Source organism: Arvicanthis niloticus, chromosome 6 (assembly GCF_011762505.2).
Source record: "Arvicanthis niloticus isolate mArvNil1 chromosome 6, mArvNil1.pat.X, whole genome shotgun sequence".
In the NCBI taxonomy this organism is placed as follows: domain Eukaryota; kingdom Metazoa; phylum Chordata; class Mammalia; order Rodentia; family Muridae; genus Arvicanthis; species Arvicanthis niloticus.
This window is the reverse complement of record NC_047663.1, coordinates 85,387,047-85,411,291: the sequence shown is the minus strand read 5'-3', so window position 1 is coordinate 85,411,291 and position 24,245 is coordinate 85,387,047. Positions and strand designations below refer to the sequence as shown.

General features: G+C 45.6%; 1 protein-coding gene across 1 annotated transcript in view; it reads right to left on the bottom strand.

Moving 5' to 3' along the window:
• Positions 1 to 24,245, bottom strand: part of Dock2 (dedicator of cytokinesis 2) — a 409,472-nt gene that overhangs the window by 45,952 nt on the left and 339,275 nt on the right. The window contains exons 31-33 of the mRNA XM_034506657.2: positions 21,049 to 21,149; positions 20,900 to 20,958; positions 9,221 to 9,369 (exon numbers count right to left, since the gene is read on the bottom strand). Coding sequence (XP_034362548.1) covers positions 9,221 to 9,369; positions 20,900 to 20,958; positions 21,049 to 21,149 — 309 coding nt within the window. The remainder of the gene's footprint in view (positions 1 to 9,220; positions 9,370 to 20,899; positions 20,959 to 21,048; positions 21,150 to 24,245) is intronic.

The following is a 24,245-nucleotide window of genomic DNA, read 5'->3' as shown; positions in this document are numbered from 1 at the left end:
AGAGACAAGATTAATAATCAGAAATCAACTTTCCTTCTGTGATTTTTCCCAAATCCATTGCATTGAAATCAGAGAATGTTTTCTGCCTAGTGCCAATGTCAAGAAGCATTTCGTCCAGCGGAAATCACGGCTTATTCAATACAGTCTTTTGAAGCATTCCACTGTGTCTCTCTACAAGACTGTGACTCAGAACACCTTGCATTGTCCTGGTACATACTCTGAAGGATGCAATCAAGCATGCGGTCCACCTGGGTCATTTACTGCTCTGAACAAAACTGGTCCTTGCAGAGAGGAAGGGGGACTTTAGCAAAGGCCCCTGAGATCTAAGGAGGCATCAGGGCTACTTAGCTTTAGTCTAACGCAGCCTCTTCACACTCAGTCTTTATAATATCCCATGAGGCCAGGAGGTCAAGAGTCACCTTTGAATGCAATAATGCATGATGAGCAGCTATCCCTGGTCTGGCACAGCCTCCAGTAAGTGCCACTTATTATTACAGATGAAGCAGGGGCCATCTCCGGCCTCAGATGAATGTTGGAAGCCTTTTGGCAGCTCTTTCCTATGCATAAAGGATGGAGTCTATGGAGTCAAAATCTTGAGGTGATAGAAAAAACAGGGGGCAGATTCAATATCTCCCCCACTTATGCAATGCCACCATTTCCCCCACCCACTCAGGGTGCTCAAAGTCAACAGAAAAGACCAGAAAATTTATGTTGATCTAGCACAAGCACCACGAGTTTTCCGTAAATTTCCAGAGTTTGGAAAAGAGATTCTGAAAGTGATAAAGGGGGCCTGGAGCCATGGGTAGGGTTGTGATAAATATAAAGGGAAGGGCAGTCCCTGTGGGGGATGGTGGGAGCAAAGCTATGGAGGTAAGGGTGCAGTAGAGCTGGAGCAGGGACTTGGAGAGAGGGATGGAGGAATGGAAGGAAGGAAGAAAGGGGAGGGGAAAGAAGAGAAGAAGTAAGCCAGCCAGCCTCTGAATTTAGCCTTGCCTGAAGCTTTCACATTCCCCTGGTTATAAAGGAAAGAAAGAGAGAGAAAAGGAGAGAGAGAGAGAGAGAGAGAGAGAGAGAGAGAGAGAGAGAGAGAGAGAGAGATGACAGGGAGCATGGTAGGGCTGTCTGGAGGGGGGATGGAGCTGCCAGTCTGCAAATGAAGCATGTCCCTTATAGGATGCATCTTGCAGGCATCTTGTCTGCATTATTATTTTCCAATGTCAGGAGCTGGGGTCTGTGATACTTAGAGATGTCCTCTATATTAAGAGCATAAAGAAATAAGCCCACAGATAATACCTATAGAAATAGGCTCCCTGTCTGGGCCATTGGGTCAGGTTCAGGTCTTGAATGCTTGGCTCTCAGTAGGTGGCACTGTTTTGGGAGGCTGTGGAACCTTTTGGAGGTGAGCATAGCTGGTGGAAGCAGGTGACTGGGTGTGAGCCTCTGAGAGTTGCACAGCTTGGTTCCTGTCATGCTCTTCTTCCTGGCCTACTGTGAAGTAGACAACCTCTGTCAAACAACAGCCACCTTTAACTGAGCTGCCATGCTTGACCTCCTATGATGGACAGAAACCTGAAACCACAAGCCGGAATAAATCTTCGTAATCTTAAAATTGTTTCTATCAGGTACTTTGGCTGTGGTGGTGCAACAGTAGCAAATACATAGGTGTTGGAGCCTTCCTCCATTCATCTTACATATCGATGAAGAACTAGAAGGTCTTTCTAAGCCTCAGTTAACTAAGGTATATCGGCAGAGATTCTCTGCAATGGGCCAGTGGATAAAGTTAGGCCCCACAGGCAGGATGGTCTATGACACAACTGCTCAGCTCTGCTGTGCAAATACAGCTACAGCCAGCACAGAAACACTAGCATGAAGCTCTATTTACAAAACAGGTGTCAAGGCGGATGTAATCCCTTGTCAACGCAAACAGCGTTACAGCAACATCCATGGCATCCTGCTGCTGTAAGTAGAGGAGGGTTTATACACATATAAAGCCACATAAAAGTTCACATGCACTGAGCGAGCTCTCCCCCCCCCCCCCGCCCCCGTTATCATCAGTAATGCTGCCTGTTATTGTTGCTGAACACTACTGGAAAGCAGCTCTAGGCGAGAGAAACACAGCATTCTGCTGTTGTTGCGGCCTGAGTGGTTCTCTGGAAAATCCTGGCACCGATCCTCCTGGTGAGATGAACTGCTCTTTGGAGCAGAGCAGTGAATGGGGTAAATAAGCACTTGTCTCGGGGTCACAATAGAGCTTGTCGGGAGGCAAATTGCAGGGTACCAGGGAGGGGGCAGAGCCAGAGATGGCACACAGCTCCTGAGATTTCCGGGACGAGTAGGAGAGTTAAAATCTCTGATAGACACATCCCGTGCCATGCGCAGGGTTGCCTGTGCCCATAGACTTTGATTCACTCAAATCATGCTTTGACGTTTTTCCCTGGCCATGAGGTTATGAATAAGTTAGCTAATCTTTCTGATGTCACTCTCTTTTGTCCATTCAATGTGGGTTTGAAACAGTACCTACTTCACGATGGCAGTCTAAGAAGTTACTGGGAAATCATGTGTACGAGGTCAAGCCTGTTGCTTAGGGTACAGTGGATTCTCAGTCAGTATTCACAGTGACTACATGAACATTGTGTCCCTGTCCTCACCACTGACATCACTATCTCATGTAAACCTTACTTACTGCAGCCATGGGAGATGGATGGTGTGTCCACTTTATAAAGGAGGACACCCCAAAGCAGAGGAACTTTGTCTTAGGTTTCAAAGGCTGGTTGAACTTGCATTAGGTTAGACCCGGGACTACAACCCTTCCCACACATACACCGTGCTATCACTGTGACAGGTCTCTCCATGAACATTGTCATTGTGCAGTGCTTAGACTGGAGTCTGTCTCCTCCAAATTAATTCCATCTTCCCCACTAGCCTCACATCTTTATCCCTTTGTCATTTGTTCACCCTATCTCTGTCAGGGGTGTATTTGTTAGGAAAAATGTTATTTTGGCAGAAGTCAGATTTTACAGAGGTCTCTTGAATCTTGAGAACTAACTCAAACCAAGAGTGTGAATCCCAAACTTTCAGGAAGGACCTTCCCTCCTAGCTTGCCAGGCTCTCTCCCACACTTCTGCTGCTTCTCCTAGCAGCTGAACAACGTCCCAGATATTTATTATCTTGTTCAATAGAGACTTTTCTGATAGGAACCCTGCCCTGCTAAAGCTGAAATGTAGGAACCAGGAGAGCTTCTTCATATTTTTGGGTGCTGACTTTAAATAGGAACAGGGTATTCTACGCCTGGGTGACAGAAGGATAATGAAGATGAAGCTGTCCATCCACCTTTGGACTCCTTTGTTAACAAAATGTTGGTCAGTAGGTAGAGACAAGATTGACAGGAAATTGGAGGTGATGATGTTATGTGACAAGAGAGGCCTGTGGGAACCAGTGTAGACTTTTCTTGATCTGGTCTCTAACTGACCCCACACATTCCCGTAAGAGTTCCAGTTAGTAAGCTGCAATGGAATAATATTCATTCTACCAATGAGACGACAGAACTGGGGAGACCCAAACGCGCATAGTTTACAGACAGCAGATGTCTCAGGCTGCAAAGCACAGAGGTGTTCAGAACACACTCATGATCCAGACCATTGGGATTGCCATGCCTACTCCATGCCAAGATTCAGTCTCAGTAGAACCTCTTGATCTGCTAATTAACTCAGCAATGATTGAGCTCCTATTGTGTACAAGCATGGTGCTAGATACTGTTAATGAAGGCGACATTCTCCTTCCAGCTTGATTCTATCTGGAATCTCAAGTCTCCCCTGCTTGCTAGGGGCTCAGCCCTCTGTCCGACTGGACATAGTCCCATTCTGTACTCTACCTTAGATGGCCATTCTATAGTTTCTATCCCAGGCTCTCAGGTTCTATAACAGTCTTTCCTCTGGAAGCCTTGGTTTTCTTCTTCCACAGAGAAGTAACCTGAAAAGTAGCCAGTCTTTCTACCACAGGGGATCACTTAGGCAGTGATTGGCATTCCCTAACTTCTAAAACCATCTCCTTGGAGTCTCCTTGTCTCTTGCCTTTGACTATATTGCCAAAAGAGGATTATTTTTAGAAATTCCCTGGAATTCCCTTCCCTATCCTGAGGTTTTTTTTTTTTTTTTTTTTTTTTTTTTCATGAAATGTGGTTGGATGGAAGACTTGACGAATGGAGGACTTGACATTCAAGTTTAGTGTCTGGTGCTTACAGATTTCTGGGAGTTCCCAACTGAAGGACCAGCTCTGGTCTGCAGGCATGCCTGGTATAGTGTAGAGACAAGTTTACAAACAAGTCACCCTGTCAGATGAGCTGCACATCACTGTCAGGACACAATGAGTTTTCCTCCTACAGGAGAATGGCACCTCCTGACACAGTAGCCATGGTGACGCCAACCCTAGGCCGCTTATTTACATGTCCCCTTTACCAAAAGATTCATTGCATATATGGGGTGGGGGTGGAGCCTCCCATCCGATCCCATCCGAGGCAGTGACAGAGTTCTGAAAGGGTCTGGGAGGGAAGACTGCCCTCATGAAGAGGACACCAATTGTATTTGTCAGTTGCCTGTGGCATTTAGGACTTGGGCTAAGGGGAAACAAGACAATCTGGCCTTGAGGAGAACAAGGAGTCGGGTAGAGAAAGAGAGAGACGTCCTGGGGTTTCCTCTCCTCCATCTCCCCCCCCCCCGCCCCCAAGCAGACTGGGCTGATTAGAGTCTAACACCCTCCTTACTCATACCCAGCCGATTATACTACCCTTGAGTCTATCTTGCTCTTTGCAGATGAACCCAGGAGATGCATAGCCTTTCCCAAAGCCTGAGTCCAGAGCTATCTAGAATTTCTCCAGGCAGTTAAGCAACAAAGAGCCCAAAGAAGGGCTGGACAATTAGTTCTGGGCCAGAAAGCCTGGTATGAACTGAGAACAAAGGCCCAGGCTCCTTTTCCTCTCAGTTCTCTTAGCTCCTCTCGGAAATCTGGGTTCTCTAATAGGGGTACAAGGTCTTCTCCTCTCAGATTGTTTTTGGGACAATGTACTTAGGATGGTTTGCACAGAAGGTCTCAGCATTCTAGACTCCAATCTGGCTCTGCTATCATGGCTGTCCGAGGGCTTATCGGGCTTGCCTGCCTCCTTTGAAGAGGACGGCTTCCACCCTCACTTGCTCTGAGCCCAAAACCACGTACCTGGGTCAAGTCCTTTCCGAGCTGAGCTCCCATCGAACATTCCAGATAGTTTTCACAAGGGCACCTGCCCCATTAGTCAGCCTGATTGTCCTGTCTCTTTTGATAAGGGAACAGTGAAGAGAAGCAATTGGGAGCCGTGCTTAAAATGAGGTCTCAATCAGACAGTCGCTGGATCTTGTTTAGCATGCTGCAGGCCATCGGCTGCAGGGGTGTTCCTTCTGCATGCCTGTGTTCAGGACCTCCCCTAAGGTATCAGCTGATGGGAAGTGCTGCTCTGCAAGGTGGCAGGATGGCTTGTCCTCTAACGCCATGTGCCTTCAGGACCCTCATGCTTTTTTTTCCCCCTTAAATGGCAGCTCGTCCTAAGCCGTCTTCAGATATTCATTCTGGCCTATATCACTTCCAAGTTTCTCCAGTCCAAGGGATCAAGTAGAATTTCTTTCTCCATCTGCACTCTTCTGTCTCATTTCTTTTCAGGCTAACTACAAAGGGGGTCTTTCTGGGAACTGGGAGCTACCAGTATCCCCAAGGGAGGTGGGGTATGCAGAGTGTCTATTCATAAATGTACCATAACAACAAACTAGACCCCCTTATTCCTTGTAGAACTGTTCTTTCAGAGTTAGATTTGGAAGAATGATGGAGCCCATATATATGTTTTGAAGAATAAATCTGAGAAATCGAATAGGCCTTTGGTCATGCCATATGTCAGCTCCTGGTTAGTGTACACTAGAAATCTCCAAGAAGGGTTACAATGTGCAGTGGTAGCCTAAGGCCTTTCCTTGGAGGGTATTGTGGGACTGGTGTTCCATCAGTGCTCTGGAGAAAGCACTGCCCTAGAAGGCTTTCATTCCTTCAGCAGGTGTTTACTAGAAAGAACAGTGGTCAGAGCATGGGTTTTCAGATAATGCTAACCTGTGTATTGTAAGCTCCGCCTTGCCACAGTCTAGATGTGTGTATTTTGAGGCAGCAAGCATAGGGAATAGCTTAGTAAACTTAGACTCAACTTAGCTTAGGCTATATGCATATACCTAAGATCCCCAGTTTACATGTACTATACTTACTCACACACACACATACACACACACACACACACACACACACACATATATACAGATACACACACATACACACACACACAATCTAAGACTTCAACCTGCACCAAGGCCCACATACACTCAACTCTGAAAAATGTAGTGTTTCTGTGCCCCTAACAGCCATCAAAGGCTCCCCTTTTGTAAATAGTTTCTATTCAAATATATTCTCAGCAGCCATATCATAGTATAGAAGGTAGGGGCTTCATCCAGGGGCTACAATGGTTTGGGCTGTGTATACAGTAAGACAAACTGTTCTACAAGTGATATGTTCAAGAAAAATTCCTATTTATCATCTTACATCTATGCATAATGAGACATGAATATGGTCAAAATCATATGCTTCATGGGGATGGACATGCAGAGTGGAAAAAGATAACTATAATCTGTCCATCAAAGCAGAGAAGCACCGGAATTACAACCCTCAGTAATTAGCCCCTCCTTTCTATGAGGGGGAGCCCCAAATACTAGCTATGCCCTGGCACTCTTTCACTCTTGTGACCTGCTATCACTCTTGACAGTGCATCTGACCTGTATTATCCATTTGCTTTGGAATTGTTTCTCTGCTCCTTGGTCATGTCTGTGTGCCTTTACTTGAGTACTTTGATTAAAAGACCAAGGACCTGAACACATTAGATTAAGACACCAACTTGTGGGGAGCCGACAGAAGGTGGCTATCATCCTTGCAGCCATCTTGAGCCATATACCCTGAAAAGAGACTTGATTACATTAGCCTACAACAGCTGAGCACTCTCTGATATCATCTTGCTTTAGATACCCAGGATTTTCCCTTAGGTGTGTGAGACTTAAAGGTGTGTGACTTAAGGGTGTGACTTAGAGATCAGATTTTGAGACAAGACCTAAGGGCATGATTAAAGGCGTGACTTAGAGGCGTGGCTTAGAAGTAAGACATATAAAAGGTGAGAGGCAGACAGGAGAGTTCAGAACAATTTGGAGTAACAGAGATTCAGACACTGGAGTAGGAATTAGGCATTGAGGAAGAAGACACTTGGACTAGAGAACTTAGAAGAAAGCAACAGATTATTAGGCACTCGAGAGTACAACTTGGAACTAGGAATTAGGTTAGAGAGTACAACTTGGAGTAGGAATTAGGCATTGAGGAAGAAGACACTTGGACTAGAGAACTAGGAAGAATTATTATTAGGTATTAGGCACTTAGCACTTGTAGAAAGAACTTGGAACTTGGAGGCACTAGGGACTAGGAACTTGGAACTAGGGACTTGGAGAGAAGAGAGACTGAAGAATAAACGGGATTGAATCACACTCTGGTCTCCATTCCTCATGACCGTCCTCACTCTCTCTCTTGCTGAACCCCGACCTGCAGACCAGAGCAACTTGGGGCAGTGCAGGCTCTAACAACGTAGCCTCCAAGGCTTTTTGGCAGTTCGGGTCCAACACTGACAGAGCGGTCCGAGACATTTTGGCCCCCAAGGCATTTTGACATTTTTGGCAGCTCGGGCTGCAACACCAACTGCCAACAAAAATTTCACTTCTCGAATTTCTCCAAGTTGGACATTGGTGTCACCAATCTCAAAGATAATAAATAAGAGAGACCACATGAACTAAAGCTAAGGAAAGTACACAGCATGTTTGGCAGACCTTGAACACCAGTTAATACCTGCCACGGTCACCAAAGCCATCCTGATTAGGTGGGGTTGAGAGCGAGCCCAATAGTTGCATAGAAATGACTATAGTCAGGGCAGCATGGTCAATACCAACATACACAAATGACAAGCAGGGGAACAAAGGTCTCTAAAAGGACCCAGCACTTGGGTCCAGCTCACAGGACCAGTTCCGAATGATAGAGAAGGAACAGGCAGAAGAAATATAAAGAACACTGTGTGAGAGAAAGTCATTCAGGAATGGCTGGAGGGTGTGTAAAGTGGACAACAGAATGGAGGTAATGACTGACAAGCTCAATAGGCATTCAGAGTTGGGGTGGGTGGACCTGAAACAGTAGCTGGCAGGCATGGCCTCTGATGGGCAAGAACGTGAAAATGATCAAGCCAGGGAGGAGCCATAGAACTAATCTAATGACCTCAAAGAAGGGGAGCTGAGAGTCTGTCTCTTACAGAAGTCTTCCAAGAAGACTATCTGGTGGCAAGATGGGGTTTGAAGCAAGAGGCAGAAACACTGGGTGGAGGTGAAGAACTTGGAGTTCTGACTGGACGTGGGACACATGGGAAGTGATCAAAAAGTAAGAGAAATACTCAGGCAGCCTGGCTATGGCTTCGAGACCACCTTCTTAAACAACCACATGGCTACATGGTGCATGAATCTGCTGTGGGAATGGACACTTGCTACCCAGACCCAACTTCTAGAATGATGTGGCCTTGATAATGGCCCTCCTCCCATCCATGAAAACACTTGAGTAAGAATTACTGCATTTTACACAGGCTCTGAATGATGTCCTCAAGGAAGCCTAGGGTTCCTGGCATGCACACATGTGCCTCTTGGCTGACAGGCCTCTACCTCCATTTGCTGTCCACTTTCAAGTTCAGCCTTCATGTGACACTTGGCTAATAGGACCTTTTGTTCCCCCTCTAGAGAATGCAGATTTTCAAATTCATTCAGGAAGATGAAGTGCTGGACAGCGTTAGGAGCAAGCACGAGATGGTGGGGCAGTCACTGGGTCTGGAAGTAAGATTCCCATAGCTTGAGCATGGGATGGAATAAAAATAGGGCAAAATAGTGCATGCTCTTATTGGCCTCAGGCAGGAACTGTGATAGAATACTGACCGAATGTGATCTGCCAGCTCATTCCGGGCACACGAATAATGTCCCTATCCTGTGGAAGCCTCTCAGTGAAGCACGGGCAGATGGAACTAGGGTATCATTATGGGAGAAATGGGCTGAGGATTAGGAATGCTGGCACGAATTCCCCCGCATCATTCTTTTACCTTTTTGAAAGCCCCGGTCCTTTGATATTCACACAGCATCATGTCGAAGAAGATCGGAATGGTGGCTTTCCTGAGCTCAGCCTCGGGGATAAGTGTCATCTCTAATATAGGTCCCACCATGCCTGGGATGAAGCAGATTTTGTTCTGGCCTGCAAAAGAAGAGGGACAGGGGCACATGAAACAGTCCCGTGATAGCCCTGCTTCTGAAAGTTAAAAGGAGGAGAGAAGTCAACATGGTTGTTAACTTTTTTTTATAGTTGTTTGCCAGGAGCCAGGCAGCTTTGAGCACTCAGTATAGGTTAGCTTGCTGAGGGGATGAATATGCATCGTCCCAAGCAGGCCCTGTTTATGAAGGCTGATAGTGACGGTGTGTGTTAAGTGCTTCGGTGGTTGTGAAGGTTTCCACCCGCATTGCGCCTCTGCAGGACACAGTCCCGATGGAGGAAGAAATGATGGTGGTGGGTGTGCGGGCATGTTTAGAATGAAATCTGCATCGCGAGCCGCGCTCCCGGGGTCTGGATAAAATGTTTCTAACAATGGCTCTCTGAAACAAGAAAAGCAAATCTCTCTGCTAAGGAGCTGTAGAATAGCTTGGTTAGCGGTAGTGGGATTTAATGCCACGTTTTAAGGCAGATGGACCTCAGCTCCTGAGGCCTCTGCCTCATTACAGGGCGTTCCCTTCTGTTGGTGATTCAGCCATACTAGCTTGGTTCCAGCGCCACGGGCTGGGCTTGCTGTGCTTCTGTTACTCCTAAGCTAGACTTGAGGCTGCCTCCCTGCCTGTTTCATCGCCTGAACCTTCCTCCCCATGCAACTCCCATCTTAGCTCAGACACAGGAAGACAGGTGCTCTCCTTCATCTCACCCTCAACCCTGGCTAACCAAGTACCCTCTCTGTTCCACCCCCACCCCCACCTTTCACCCAACTTTGAAGTGTCTTTGCTCATAGACCCAGTTGGTTGATCCCTGCTGAGCTGCGCAAAGGCAGAAACTTGTATCTGTACTCATCGTTTTGGTGACAGTGAGTGGAGTCCCGATTAGAAACCCAGGCAGTGTCTGTTCGATGAGGAAAGCACTTCACCTGGCTCTCTCAGTCACCAGTTATTTGACGTGGTCACATGTCTCACAAAAGGCTGAGCAAACCCAGCTCTTGAGAAGACATGTGAAACTATGTCTTTGTGCACTTGACATAGGACCAGGCAAAAATCAGCTCCCCTCCCCCATAGCAAGGGGGAGCACCTGATTCTGAAGCCAGACTGCTGGAAGTTGTAAATGGAACCTTATCAAATAAATGTGCAGTGGTGAACAAGCCTGTCTCACCTCTGGGGGTGGGGGGGCTCAACGCTCTCCCTAACAACTTAAGGTAACAATAGTATTCGTGCTGTGGGGCCATTTAAGAAGAAATGAATCATGGGCTGGGAGGATGACCCAGTGGGTAAAAAGATTTACTGCTGAATCAGGAGGACCTGAGTTTGAATCCACAGAACCCACGAACACGTAGCACAAGTGTATGCGATCTCAGTGATCCTATGGGGAGATGGGAGGACAAAACGGGAGCATCCTGGAAGGTGGCAGAGCTTGGTGTAAGCAATGGGAAAATGACAAAGAGATCAGTGCCAAGCAAGGTGGAGAGCAGGGACCAACATCCAAAGTAGTTCCCAGATCTCCATGTGTGTGCATTTATTCTCTCTCTCTCTCTCTCTCTCTCTCTCTCTCTCTCTCTCTCTCCTTCCTTCCATCCCTTTCTTATTCCCTTGCTCCTTCCCTCCTTCCCTCTCTCCTTTTCTCTCTCATAAAAGAGCCATTATTTAGTGAGCTGCCAGGTCACCGAATGGCCCATGACATATATCACAGAGCATTAACTATGGCCACCATGCTGTTTTCTCAAAATTGATCACAGAAAGCAACCTGTTGAGCAGAGTGAGTATGTGCTCCAAAGCGAGGGCATCGGCATCAGATGTCACAGAGGCAGAGAAGAGAGAACAGCACCTAGGAACTGCGGAGTCCCAGTGGAGTTAGGACCCCATCCCAGCACTGCCACCCTTGAAGCTGACACATGAGTATGCCATCAGTAGTGGGGCCCCTCTTTTCCCTTGAGCTCTACAGCCCAGGGGCCTGTTTGGTTTCTTCCACGGTTAGGCTGGACATGGGGTAGAGGGCTCCCAGGGACACAGAAACTCAAGTGGCACAGTGTGAAGGCAGAAAATGGAGCTGAGAGGAAAGGTCATCACAAAGCTTAATGTCGGAGGGTTTCCCCTGAAACCCAGGGCAAAGAAGCATCACCTGAGGAAAAGGAGAAGGAGATGAGGAAGCCAGGCAGAGTTGAGCATCATAGAAATGCCTTTCTGAGCGATCAGCCCCATCACAGAAGGCATCTGGATTGGACTTGACCCTCAGTCCCTCATTTTGACCCAAACAGACAAAAGGAACTTGCTCTTACAGTCCCCTGGTCTCTAGGACCTGCTCATCTAGCTTTCTGACTTTGTCCTTCAAGATCATTTCCAAACAACAGGAGGGTTTTTAAATTCAAAGTTGAGTGAGGTAATGGGCAGAAGGTAAATTAGAACTGGTCAGATAAGCCATCTCCGTGAACTCGGATGTTGCTTACGCAACAAAGGCCTGTAGACGACCAGCGGGCACCAGCGAGATAGGGATATATTTAAAATGTTTTAATATAAAGGACAGGCACGCTGTGGACTGGGGGTTTTTAGATACTTTTGACCTGTTTTCTCTGTAGTCTGTTGAGATATTTAGGAGACTGGAGAAAGAGGAGAGACATTGATCTTTAAATACGCCGTGATTGGATTGACGCTTACACTGCTCCCAAAATAAATTTTTATTCCTTTATTCCAAAAAAAATTGGAATTTCTGTTTAAATAACCAAATGAGTGTACAGATTTGTATATCTTTATATACATGGGCACACAAACTCACAGAGAGAACACATTTGTAGCTAATTGAATAGAAACTCATTCTGGAAAAAAAAAAAAGAATTCTTGTTCAAGAAACACAGGAACCTGCTGCTTCCTGTATGAGGGGAGGAAAAACGAGGATAGGTATTGGTTTGAGGGTTCTTTTTATATAATAGATGCTGGATATCACTGGGTAGAAACAGCAATTAGAAACGGTGTTTAAAATGTCAGCCGGCTAGTTAACACCAGTTAGGAGTGCCGGGAGGGTTCTGTTGGTACTGAGTTCAGGAAAAGCCTAGGTGTGTGGATGCGAAGGGGCCCTGTGTGTTCCTACCTGTGACGCTCATCTGCCCCAGGGCACTGCTCATCACTCCCTCAATTGAATACCAAGGATCTGAGGTCACTAGGAGAATGAGCAGAAAAAGGCAGATAGGAAATCTGTGGGGATGTCTAGGAAGGATAAGTTGTGTAAGTTGCTGATCCCATGAGGCTGATCAGGACAGAAGTAGGCGGGAATATATGGTTCAGTACATGCTGTCACAGCCCCTGACATGGACAGCAACAACAAGGTCATGTTATGACTTTTTGGATGTCAGAGTCTGCTAGACCTCCTGGGGACTTACCAGCAAAGAAAGCATCACTCTGTTGAAAGGGAGAAGCCTGAGTGTAGCTATAGTTACCCTTCCAACTCCAGCTTGGAAAAGCATCCTGCAGCATTGGACGATGCCGGGTCCTGCTTCCCTCAGGCCTATGGAGTCTCTGAGGCTCATGCCTTTGGTCAGATCTCAGCACTCGACTCCATGGCTTTGTGGTACTAAGCACAACACTCAGTCTCCCTGGACCTGCAGAATCCCATTGTACGTGATAGAAGATGGAAAGGGTGAATGGAAACACGGAGACATGGGGCTTTTCAGTGTCTGGCGCCTGCGGGAACTCAGCAGCATCGAAGTTAATTAAAGATTGTGGAGAGGGCTCAGCACTATACTGGATTCTAGAAAGAGGAGAAGGAAAAACTAACACTCCAGTATGTGAATAGTCCCTGAGCCTTTTCATGGAAACTTACAGGAAACATACAGACTGCTCAGCTTTTTCTTTTAAACTTCACTTCACTTTTATTGCAAAGAATTAACCAGGGAGAGGACTGGAGTGAATTTTTCTCCACTGCTGTCACGTTCAGAATCCTCCATACTGTTCTTAAGCCCACTGAATGCCGTCTCACCCACCCCCAGAGATGTGTGCAAGGCATCACAATCTGCAGGCCATTTGACTGGAGGCCCCGTCATGCCCTATCCACCCCTAGCGCCTGCCTTCCCTCCATAGCCTGCCTTCTGCCTCTCAGAGGACCCTGCCTCTTCTCCCTTGGTCTTTCACATGTGGTATCGGCCTCACGCCCCACTCTGAGCCTCATCCCACATATGTCCCTGAGAGTAAATTCTTAGGCACTCTTTAGAGCCCTGAGGTCAGATCTAGATGCTGTGAGCCATGTGTCTTTTGAATACTTGAGGTACTGCTGTCCAGAGGTAAATGTACTCTAAGCATACAAAAGTCTACACAAGAACAGATTTTTTTTAATCTTAAGAATGTTTCATGCTGATTATCTATTAAAGTCGTAAAACTCTGGAATGCGGAGTTAAATAGAGACCATTCCTAGTTTGCAAGAGATTAAGTTTAGGATATTCAGCTTTACACTGGTACAAAAAAAAAATGTACTTTATAAAAATTATCTTGAATTTTATTTTTATTTATTTATAAATATTTATTTATAAAAATAAATTTATTCATGTCGTTTTAGTGCTAGAATCAAACCTAGGCCCTGTAGATCTTAGGCAAGCATTCTAGCACTGAACTCCAGTCCCAGTTCTGTATTTTGAATTCTGAATTTGAATCCTTTTTTCTGCACTCCAGTCCTCTCTCTTGATGTCAGACTGATGCAGACAGCTGCATCTCCCAGCAGCCTCACCTCTGTGAGAAAAAGCAGCCAACACTCCAGTGTGTGGGGCTATTAAGCTGGGTGAGGGGGAGTGGAATGTACTTTCCACTTACAATGTATTCAACTTATGATGAGTTTATTGGTATAATGTACATCTGTGTAGTTAAACCTAATTAACTGCTCATTTTAATTCTCTCCCTTTCTTTGTCTCTTAGAATAAAGTCTCCAATAGCCCATACTGGCCATGAGTTCCCTACATAGTTGAAGATTAAATTAAATTCTCAATCCTCCTGTCTCCACCTCCCAAGTACTGGCATTATACAAAGTACCACCATGCCCAGGCCTTTTAAACAATCTGTTAATGTAGATACTACAGCATTTAAAACAAGATACATGACCCACATTCTATTTCAATAGAACAGGTTTATAGAAGGAAGAGGCTTTGGCTCTTTCTTGTTGGGTGTACCATGGCTCACCCATTCTACAGGGTCCTTATAAGCTCTCTGTGTGCCTCAAGTTTCTATCAGCTATTTCACCTTTACAAACATTAATCAAAGAGCTGCAGTCAAGTAACCAATGGTAAACTTCTCGGTGATATAGGTGAGTCAATGAGACCAGGCTTCTGTTGCTGGCCTGTTTTTGGTTTTAACCTCAGTCACATGACCTTTCAAAGGTGCTTTCACTAGATTCCTGCTTTTGATGTCATAAGTCACCACCAACTGAAAACTTCAAACACATTAATTATCTCATCCTCTCGGAGAATAGAAGTCTAAAATGGCTTTCACTGTACTAAAAGACCAACGTATGAACACATACAAACGAGCTCAGAAGTCTAAGGAAGACTATTTCCTTCCCCCTTCAAGCCCTTACAGCCTCCTTCCATTCCTTGGTTAACAGCCTCCCACCTTCATCCTTACAGTGGTCATGGATCTTCCTCAAATAGCTCTGGTTCTCACTCTCCCGCCTCTCTCTTCACATATGAGGACCTTGTGATTGTATTGGGCCCATATGGATATCCCAAGGTACCCTCACCACAAGAATCCTTAATTTGCACATATGCGTATCCTTTGCCATTTAAGGTATCATGGTCACGGCTTCCGTTATTCTGTCCACAACAGTGCTCAATATTTTCTATTACGTGTATAGATGTATGGATAGATGTGTTCTCTAACCCCATTCCATATTTCTTCTGGGAAGCCTATCATCCTAGCCTATCTAAGATGTGTGTTTGCTGGGGCTGCCTTCCTGGAACACTTGCCTTGCCTTGCTGCATCTTTGCTTTAATCCTGATGTGGACCACTCACTCTCTGACGTGTTTTAAGAACCATTTCTTGGGCTGGAGAGATGGCTCAGTGGTTAAGAGCACTAATTAATCTTCCAGAGGTCCTGGGTTCAATTCCCAGCAACACATGGTGGCTCACAACCATCTGTAATGGATCCTCTGATGCCTTCTTCTGTTGTGTCGGAAGACACCTACAGGGCACTCATATACATAAAAATAAATAAGCAAAATCTTGTTTTTTTTTTTTAAAGAGCCATTTCTTCTATGGTTTCTGCACTATATCATTTCACTTTAAACAGCAATATTCCAAATGTCCCCACCTAGATAGTGGTTTTTCCTTATAGGGTGTGAATTGTGCCTGTTTCCCTTCAACCTTCCCATTATTTTCTGGAGCTCAGCATAATGCTTGGCTTCTCAGGAGATGTGTAAAAAGAAACAGCCCGGTTGTTCTCATGGGCTTGCTGGGAGTGGTCATCCCATATATGTGGCCAAGATGCCACTGTCTTTCTTTCCCATGATGACTGTTTACACACGATCTGGATATTAAATGAAGGGAACGTGGAAAGGTTAAATACAGAGTCATTTTCTAAAGCAAGCATTACCGCATGCCAAGCAGAAAGGCAATGTTAGAACGCTGTACCACTGGCGTCGGTCCAGGACTCCAAAACACAAATTGCAGGAGCCCTTAAATGGCTGGGCTCCTAACAATAAGTAGTCTTCCTCACCAAGAACTCCCACCATATGCCTCCTCTCCCAGACCAGCATAGATGCGAGCATGAACACACATAAGCCTAGACTCTTCCCAGAAGAATGAATGTTAAATAACCTTCAAGATGAAGGTTATTTAAGAGATGAACCTTACAATTAGATCGCTATAATCACACGGATGCTGCAGATTTTCCTAATGAGAAGAAGATACTGATTCTGAGTCTCATGATTGCTGCTGGCATTAAAGAACAATTTCAAATACTAACATGCACGATGATTTACTCATTATCTGTAGTCTCTGAAAAAAAACATAGTTAGCTGGCTATTTCATAGCATTTGAAATCGTAACTCTTTGGGAAAAAAAATTACTCATAAGAACATCAGACTTGGGATCTAAAGACAAATTCTTCTAACGGCTGCTCACAGAGCCGTTTGTTGTTTACCCCGGGTGTGCCTTTCTGCTTCTCCTGACCTGTCGTAGCTACATGACCTATAAAACCAGAGAGCCAAATTAGTTGATTTATTAGTTAGAGGTGTTATGGAAATCTGCCTATTAAAACTAACCCAAAGCTCTCATTTTCCTCCTTAAGAAAACCTCAGAAGATGGTCAGCTTGGAGTTGTGAATCGGAGAAGATGGAGCATAGAATCATCTCCATTCCCGGCACTGTCCCCAAGGCATCAGGACAGTTACTGTCTCTCCAGTCATCGTGCCATCTTCCAGAAAGAAAGAAGGGCAGAATAATGATGTGCTAGGCTTTTGAGCCCACTCTCTAGCCCCTCCCCCTTCCCTCCATTGCTCCTCTCTTTGAAGAAATACTTTGCTGAAGACACACAAGTATGTCTCTGCTGATATTTTCACGGGGTGGATGTGGGTCACATGACTGCCATCTACTCCAAGACATTGTTAGCTGAGCAAATTGCAATCCAAAAAAAAAAAAAAAAAAAGAAGAAGAAGAAGAAGAAGAAAGAAAGGGGGAAAAAAAGGAAAGGAAAGAAAACAAAACAAAAACATTATTATCAGCATCCACTCAGCTGGGAAGAAAAGGAGGAGAGGTACTGTATGGGCAATCAGTGAAGGCTGCTCCAAAGAGCTCAGCTATTCAGTGAGCTGCCCTTTAAAGCCCATCATTAGCTGTGTAGTGGTCTCAGTACACCGGTCCCTAATGAACTCGGAGCTTGGGCCTGGTGTGGATTATCAAGCTAATCTCATTAGTGTGTTAACACCAGAATCCCACAGAGCAACAGGGTAGGATGTCAATGAGGCAGCCACTCATCCTCCCTGCCTCAGATTTCAGCTCCTAATTCTGAATGAGACAAGGAAGAAGGCAGCCATGTCACTAATGAACAGAAGCCGTGTGTGTGTGTGTGTGTGTGTGTGTGTGTGTGTGTGTGTGTGTGTGTGCGCGCGCGTGTGTGTGCGTCCGCGCGTGCAACAGAAAAACCCCTTCAAACTGATTTACTTTCTTCTTCCCCAGAAGCCTGGCCAAGAGGCAAACATGGTTCTTTTGTCAAAACTTCCTTTGATTTTTGTTTCCTGCAGTAGATATCATGTCTGAACAAGGAGCCACCTAGGAAAGGCCAATGCAGTGGCATTCTCTGGGACAAGATCTTTAGCAGGGTGCTGTGGGAATACAGCATACAGATGACAATGCCAGAGGCCACATCTAGCCCCCTTTGACACCTAGGGCGGCTCAGAAACTCCTTGCCATCTCAGCAAACGGCATCCCCAAGGGCAGTCACAATCAATGACTCTTTTCTTGCAGCCTCCAGATGATAGGTCTTTTAATTGTGCTAATTCATTCTGCAGGCATTTTGTGCAGCAGAGACTCCGTGATGTGTCTGAGCAAGCACCCCCGCCAACATGTTTGCTTGGTTTCCACCTCTAACCCACTAAATGGCAGAGTGTGAGCTCTTTCTCCTCTCTGAGCCTCATTTTCCTCACTGGTAAAATAAGGGCTGGATCATAGAATCCCTTTTCCAATTGTCCTCGGGGGTCTGTTTGGGGCATCAGAAAGCCATTCATAGTGGGCTTTCTGCCCCATGATCACCTTAATTATAATATTTTTACCTTTATCCCATTTACTTATTGAGCGTGAATTCTTCTTTTTATCGGCCCTCAGCTCAAAATAAATGCTTGAAAAATGCCGGACAATATGATCTCTAAAGGGCCCTTCCAGCTCCGCTGTTCTGTGATTCTAAGCAGGTGGAATATTTGGTAACAGCTTTTCATTCATCAGCATAATTAGGAGAACAGGACTCCCTGCCAAAACATAATCTATATCTAAATAAAATCTTCTGTGGACAAAACAACGTAGTGAAGGATGTTGGGAGGAGAGCAGGCCGTGTGGAACCGCTTGGGACAAGCAAAGCAAAGCTCCCTGTTTTGCGATTCTGGCAGAGCCTGGAGGGAGGAGCTGGGAGCAGAGGCCCACCACAGCTCCAGCTAGTCTCTGTTGGTAGGAATAAAGTATGCAAGCCAGAAAGCCATTCTTTCTCTGAGAACATGGAATATTTTGAAAACATTCAATTAATCATCGTTGATATCCATTCATACACTGGAAAATGCCTTGAAGGATCAAATGTTTTGGTTTCTTTTGAAAACCTCGGAAGATGTGGTAGTGATGGGCTTATATTCCGGCCAGACAGCAAGCAGCTGGAGAGCTGCAGCCAACTGGCTGTTGCTTTGTCCTGGAGATTAGCTGCAGCACTTTCTCGCACAGGTCTGCACTTCCATTATGTCTTTGTTGCAAAATAATAATGTTAGGAGTTGAACACACAATGTCCCCCACAGGCTCCAGTGTTCAGGGCTTGGTTTCTAGCTGCTGTCAACTATTTTTCTGGAGGAAATGGAGGCTTTAAGAGGCAGGGTCTGGCTGGGAGAAGTAGGTCGGTAGCTTTATGTCATTGTATGGTGGGATGGGGACTATATTTTAACTTTCTTTTTTTCTCTGTCATGTGGTGAACCTCATGATGGTCCATCTCACCACAGTTCCAAAGAGCCAAGCTCGCCACAGAGCCAAGGCTGGTGGACTGAAGCCTCTGAAACCATGAGCCAAGCGGAGGAATTTTCCAAGATGTTGTCTTGGCTATTTTGGTCATAGTTACAAAAAGCCAACTGACACAAATGGCAAGTGAGACCACCTATTTCTTATTTCTGATAGCGCCCCCCCCCCCTTCTTTTTAATCCAAAGTAGCCAGACCAAACACACAATAAGAAGATATGCCTGAGGGGACGTGTCACAATATCTGAAGAGGTTACCATAGTTACAGCTGAGGAGAGCATCACCAGCATCTTAGGGAAATGAGCCCAGAGAGAGGACCCAGTTCCCCAGGGTGGCCCTAGGGAAATACCTAGGAAACCCAAAGGTTAGCCTATTCCAAATGTTGGCGGTACCCACTGTTAAATATCTATGGGCTTTACAGCTCCCCCTACTTTACTGTTTAGGATTATTGCTTGGAGCCCATTTTGGGGGCCTTAGTAGTTTACACTGGGCTGAGCTTTGACGGCAAAAGTGTACTGCACACCACAACACACTTAGGTTCCATCTTGTTGGGCCAGAGCAGGAATTGGAGTAACAATTACCACATGCATGTGCAAACCTCTATAGCTACATCCGCCCCAGTCTTCACTCTCAGGACCTCCATAGGCACCTTGGGAGAAGGTGTTATTTCTTTTACTTAGGACAAGGGATGTTAAATTCTCTTTGTTTGAGGCTTGTTTGCACATGACTGAGCGAGGCTCCAGGCAGAGCTGTGACAGTTTGTTTAGGCATAGGTCCTTTACTCTGCTTTAGATTTTGGGAGCCAACTTGTCTCACACACACACACACACACACACACACACACACCACCACCACCACCACCACCACCATCATCATCATGATCATCATCATCATCATCATCATCAAGTATATGGTCTTAACTGGAGTCAGATGTCACCAACAACCACAGAAATCATACTGGGTAATCTACTCACTGTACTGTACATTCTTCTACCAGAGGACAGACCTTACTCTAAAAGTTATCCAGAAAACCTGACAGAGAACATCAGATATGAAAGGTTCTGGGGAAGCAGAAAGTAGGATGTGAAGCCTGGGATGTTCATTAAGGTTAAACCCAAGAGAGGCCAAAACCCCCTTATAAATGCCCCCACTGAAGCCTAGGACAGGGCAATTGTACACCAGAGAGTCAAGGAGAAAGCCAAATGTCAGAGATGGAAGTCCTTACTCTTCGCAGACATCATCAGTTCACCCACCCATCCATCTTTCACCGAAAATTTGGTCTATAAGCAAGATTACTGGCTTCTGGCTTCCTGGAATGAAAACTATACCCTGAGACATCCAGTTCTCTGAGCTCAGACAAATAAGTCCCCTTTCGAGTTTGCTGATCAGTGAGAGAAAGCAGGGGTGGTCCTAAAGGATGTGATATGAAGTTTCAATAGTATCTCTTTGGTCAGACCTTGTGCAGAATGGTCTATAAAGGTCCCTCTGCTTCCACCCTGCCCTTCACCCATAACCACAAGCCATCCCTGTAGCTCAGTGTAACAGGGCAGCTTCTGGACTCATTTCCTGGAGAATCTATTCTCCCATCCTCACATCACCCAAGAAGCAGGATGTAGACTAGCTACCACCAATCAGCAGCAAGAATTCCTAAGAGGCATGACAACAGCTCTCACATCATCCTTGCCTCCTTCCCTCTCTTATAAACTCCTGTTTGACTTCATAGGCCTTTGGGGCATCACACTGGAGCAGATTCACATATGCTGGGAAGGACAGGGTCACGGTTGGTCTTCAGGAAGGCACTGGACACATGAAGATGCATCTTTCTGGGCATGGGTTCCTACTCACCGAGCTTGTACCACATATCACGGATGGAGAAGCCTATGAGCCGTCTCATGTCCCCGTACCTGTGAGGAGCAAAAATACCAGTGTTTAACCCTATTCCAGAGTGTTTCATGAAGCTCACCACTCTCAGACAATCCAAAAATGCAACCTACTTATTCAGGATTTTGTTGTACTTAGCGTGCGTGAACTGCTCCAGCTGCAGAGAGTCCTGGGTGATAAAAGCAACTGCCAGATGAAAATAGTTGTTCCACAGCTGTAAAATAAATAAATAAATAAATAAATAAATAAATAAATAAGGAGAGCGGTCGTGGAGAGGGTCTGAAAGAGGGGAGGCATATTAAACGCCAGATAACGTGAATAATTTATAAAGACGGCAGAAGACAGAGGCGAGACCAGTTTAATTGTGTGCTCTGCAATTTTCTAACTGGCACGGACTCCAAAATTAACATCCTGGCCAAAGCAAGGACAATGGATGGATTTCTCTAGGCCCTGGCAGTACCTCCCCCTCTCTGACAATGGGATTGGTCAAGGAGAATTTTAGAGCTGGATGCTTGTGGCGGTGGTGGCACTTCTGTTGTTTTGCTCTGCAAAAAACAAATGACTCAGCCCAGCTGGGATCTCTGTTGAGCCAGTTCCTGCCCTGAAAGTATAGGTGTATGAAAGATAAGGCTGGCTACTCAGGAAGTCAGAGTTTCCCAGGGTAACCACCCTGGTCCACCTGACACCTCAGCAGGAGCCAGCCCACACTCCATTCTGTCTTAAAGCACTTTGCAGTTGCCTTCCCCCGCTGTTCGAAGGCCTTAAAGCCTGGTTCTGGGACCATCAGCAGCATCCCTTGGAAATGTGCTAGAAGTACCAATTCCCTGGCCTGCCCAGATGTGTAGAATCACACCTTCTGGGTTGGGACATAAGACCTAGAGACACAGGTACCCAAAACCGCTCAGAGTGATGGTGTAAGGCTAGAACACCCCCTCTACCAGTCTGTTTGTTCTCAGCTGCTGTAAGTTTTGCAGGTATATAATCTGCTCCTGACTATGAAAGACAGAGGTGGAATCCATTTCCCCAGCTGTGGTGATACAGAGCAGAGCAATCCTTCAGCACGTACATATGGAAAGTACTCAGAAAGAGAGTGTGGTGATAACAGTACTGTATGGGCCACAGACCAGAAGGATGAGGTCCACAGTGGCTGTGAACCTCAGCAAACTCATCTGCAAAGTTGGGGTGACCCGGTGCTCCCTGAAGAGGGCTGCAGTAAAGGCAACAAGAGGCAATGTGCTCACAAGGGCTCGAACCACGGTAGGAGCTTGAAAGTACCTGCTGGTCTCATTGCTTTCTTTTCAACATCCAAGTTGCTCCTTTTGTACCCAAGCCCAGTCTGGCAACTTGGATGCTCAAGGGAAAGTGTTTAAAGATGCCACAGGCCTGACTTGCAAAAGGACAGACCCAGCAGCAAGAAGGACTGCCCTGCCATGGAGTCGGTCAGCTTCCACTCAAGCAGGCCCATCACAGCCTATAGCCACCACTGTCAATGTCACAATTGCTTAAAGCCAAACCTTCCATAGGCCTAGAGGTACAACCCAGGTCGGGCTCTCCCTTCTCAGAGGACAAGGGGGGGCGGGGAGAGGAGGAGAGGCTATTTGAGGGGATTGCTATCAGGATGTAAAGTGAATAAGTTAATTAATTAATAATATAAAAAAAAAGCATCTTGAACAACAAAGGCAGTCTGCTGTTTTCTGCTTTTTTCTTTACCCATCTATATTGTGACTCCCCAGGAGCAACACGGATCTGCTTCTCTCTCTTTTATTGCTGCATAGTATTCTGATGTCAGGGTTACCTCAGCTTTACTCATTTATAGACATATTACAGATATTTAGCCTATTTATAGTCATATAGCTTGGTCCCATTCCTCTTTCTCTGGCAGCGGCGCTGTCTTCATCCCTCCCTTGAACCGCTTTCTGTACAAGGACCTCTATCTATGTTGTGCATTCCTCGGGCTGGAACCACAGAGCCACAGGACACAGACAGGTACAGCCATTTGCTGTTTGTTTAGTTTAGGTTTTTTTTTTTTTTTTTTTTTTTTTTTTTTTAAATTGTGGATGCTGTCAGGACGCTTTCCAGGGTTACAATCTCATTACCATCTCCACTGTAAGGAGCATGCTATCCTACCTGTCTGAGTCTCGGTTCCTTCACCTGGAAAATGAGGATAATGGGCCCCAAAGGGTGTAGTTATAAGGACTAAATGAGGAAATCCTGCCCAGCAAACTCCCATGGACTCTTGCAATACAGGTTTCGACATTAATTCCTGCAGAAGCCTGACCCAGTACTGCACACTAAAGCAGAGCTGCTGGCATCCGTCCTCATTATACCCTATCCCCAGCACTCATGACATATTTTAAACTAAGGAATTTACTCTCTATCTTCACTACTAAAGGTAAAGGTCATAGAGGCAAAGACTTCATTTTCTTCATCACCTTGATCTATAGGATGTTTAGCTGCACGTGTGACCTAGCTGTGTCACAGCAGCATTTGTGGAATGAGTTCACAGTGAATGGCCGCAGTTTATGTGTATTCCTATGAATCCCCTCCCCAACCCCCAAAACCTGGAATGATGTCTAAGTGGTTAAGGGCATGGGCTGCTCTTGCAGAGGATCCCTGTTCACTTCTCAGCATCCATATGACACATACAAATGGCTGTAATTCCAGCTTCAGAGAATCTGATGCCCTTTTCTGGAATCTATGGTTACCACACATGCATACCTACATACACAGCCACATACACGTACATAATTTTAAAAATAATTTAAAAATCACATCCTTCTGAGAAGAGAAAAAAATTTGTATTTCTATCCACATTTAGACATCAAAAAACTGAGGACCACAGAGAATGAAGCTGCTTTGTCCTACTGGTAAGTGTGGCATTGGGAGCCAATTTGATTTAACTCCTGAGCTCTGTTGCCTTAAAAAAGCATTGAGTTGAATTACCACATCATCATGGTATAAATTCACAGGTTCCAATGGGAAGTTTAGATACATGTATACCCCTGGGCCAGTTAATGTGTCCACTACCTAAACACTCATCAATTCTCTGTAGTAAAAGTCTCTTTTATTCACTTTAAGATATACATTGTTACAAGTGCCTAGCCCTTCTACTGTGAAGGACACCAGATACATCCCTTCTTCATGGCTATAGTTTTGTGAGCACTGAACAGCATCTCCCATCTGACCTCTCTGTAGAATCTCAGAATTGTTATTCTACTTACTGATACAAAAAGTTGGCTTTCAGAAATTCTACATACGAATGAACTCACAAAGTGCACGTCTTTCCTGCATCTGGTTTATTTCACTTAAC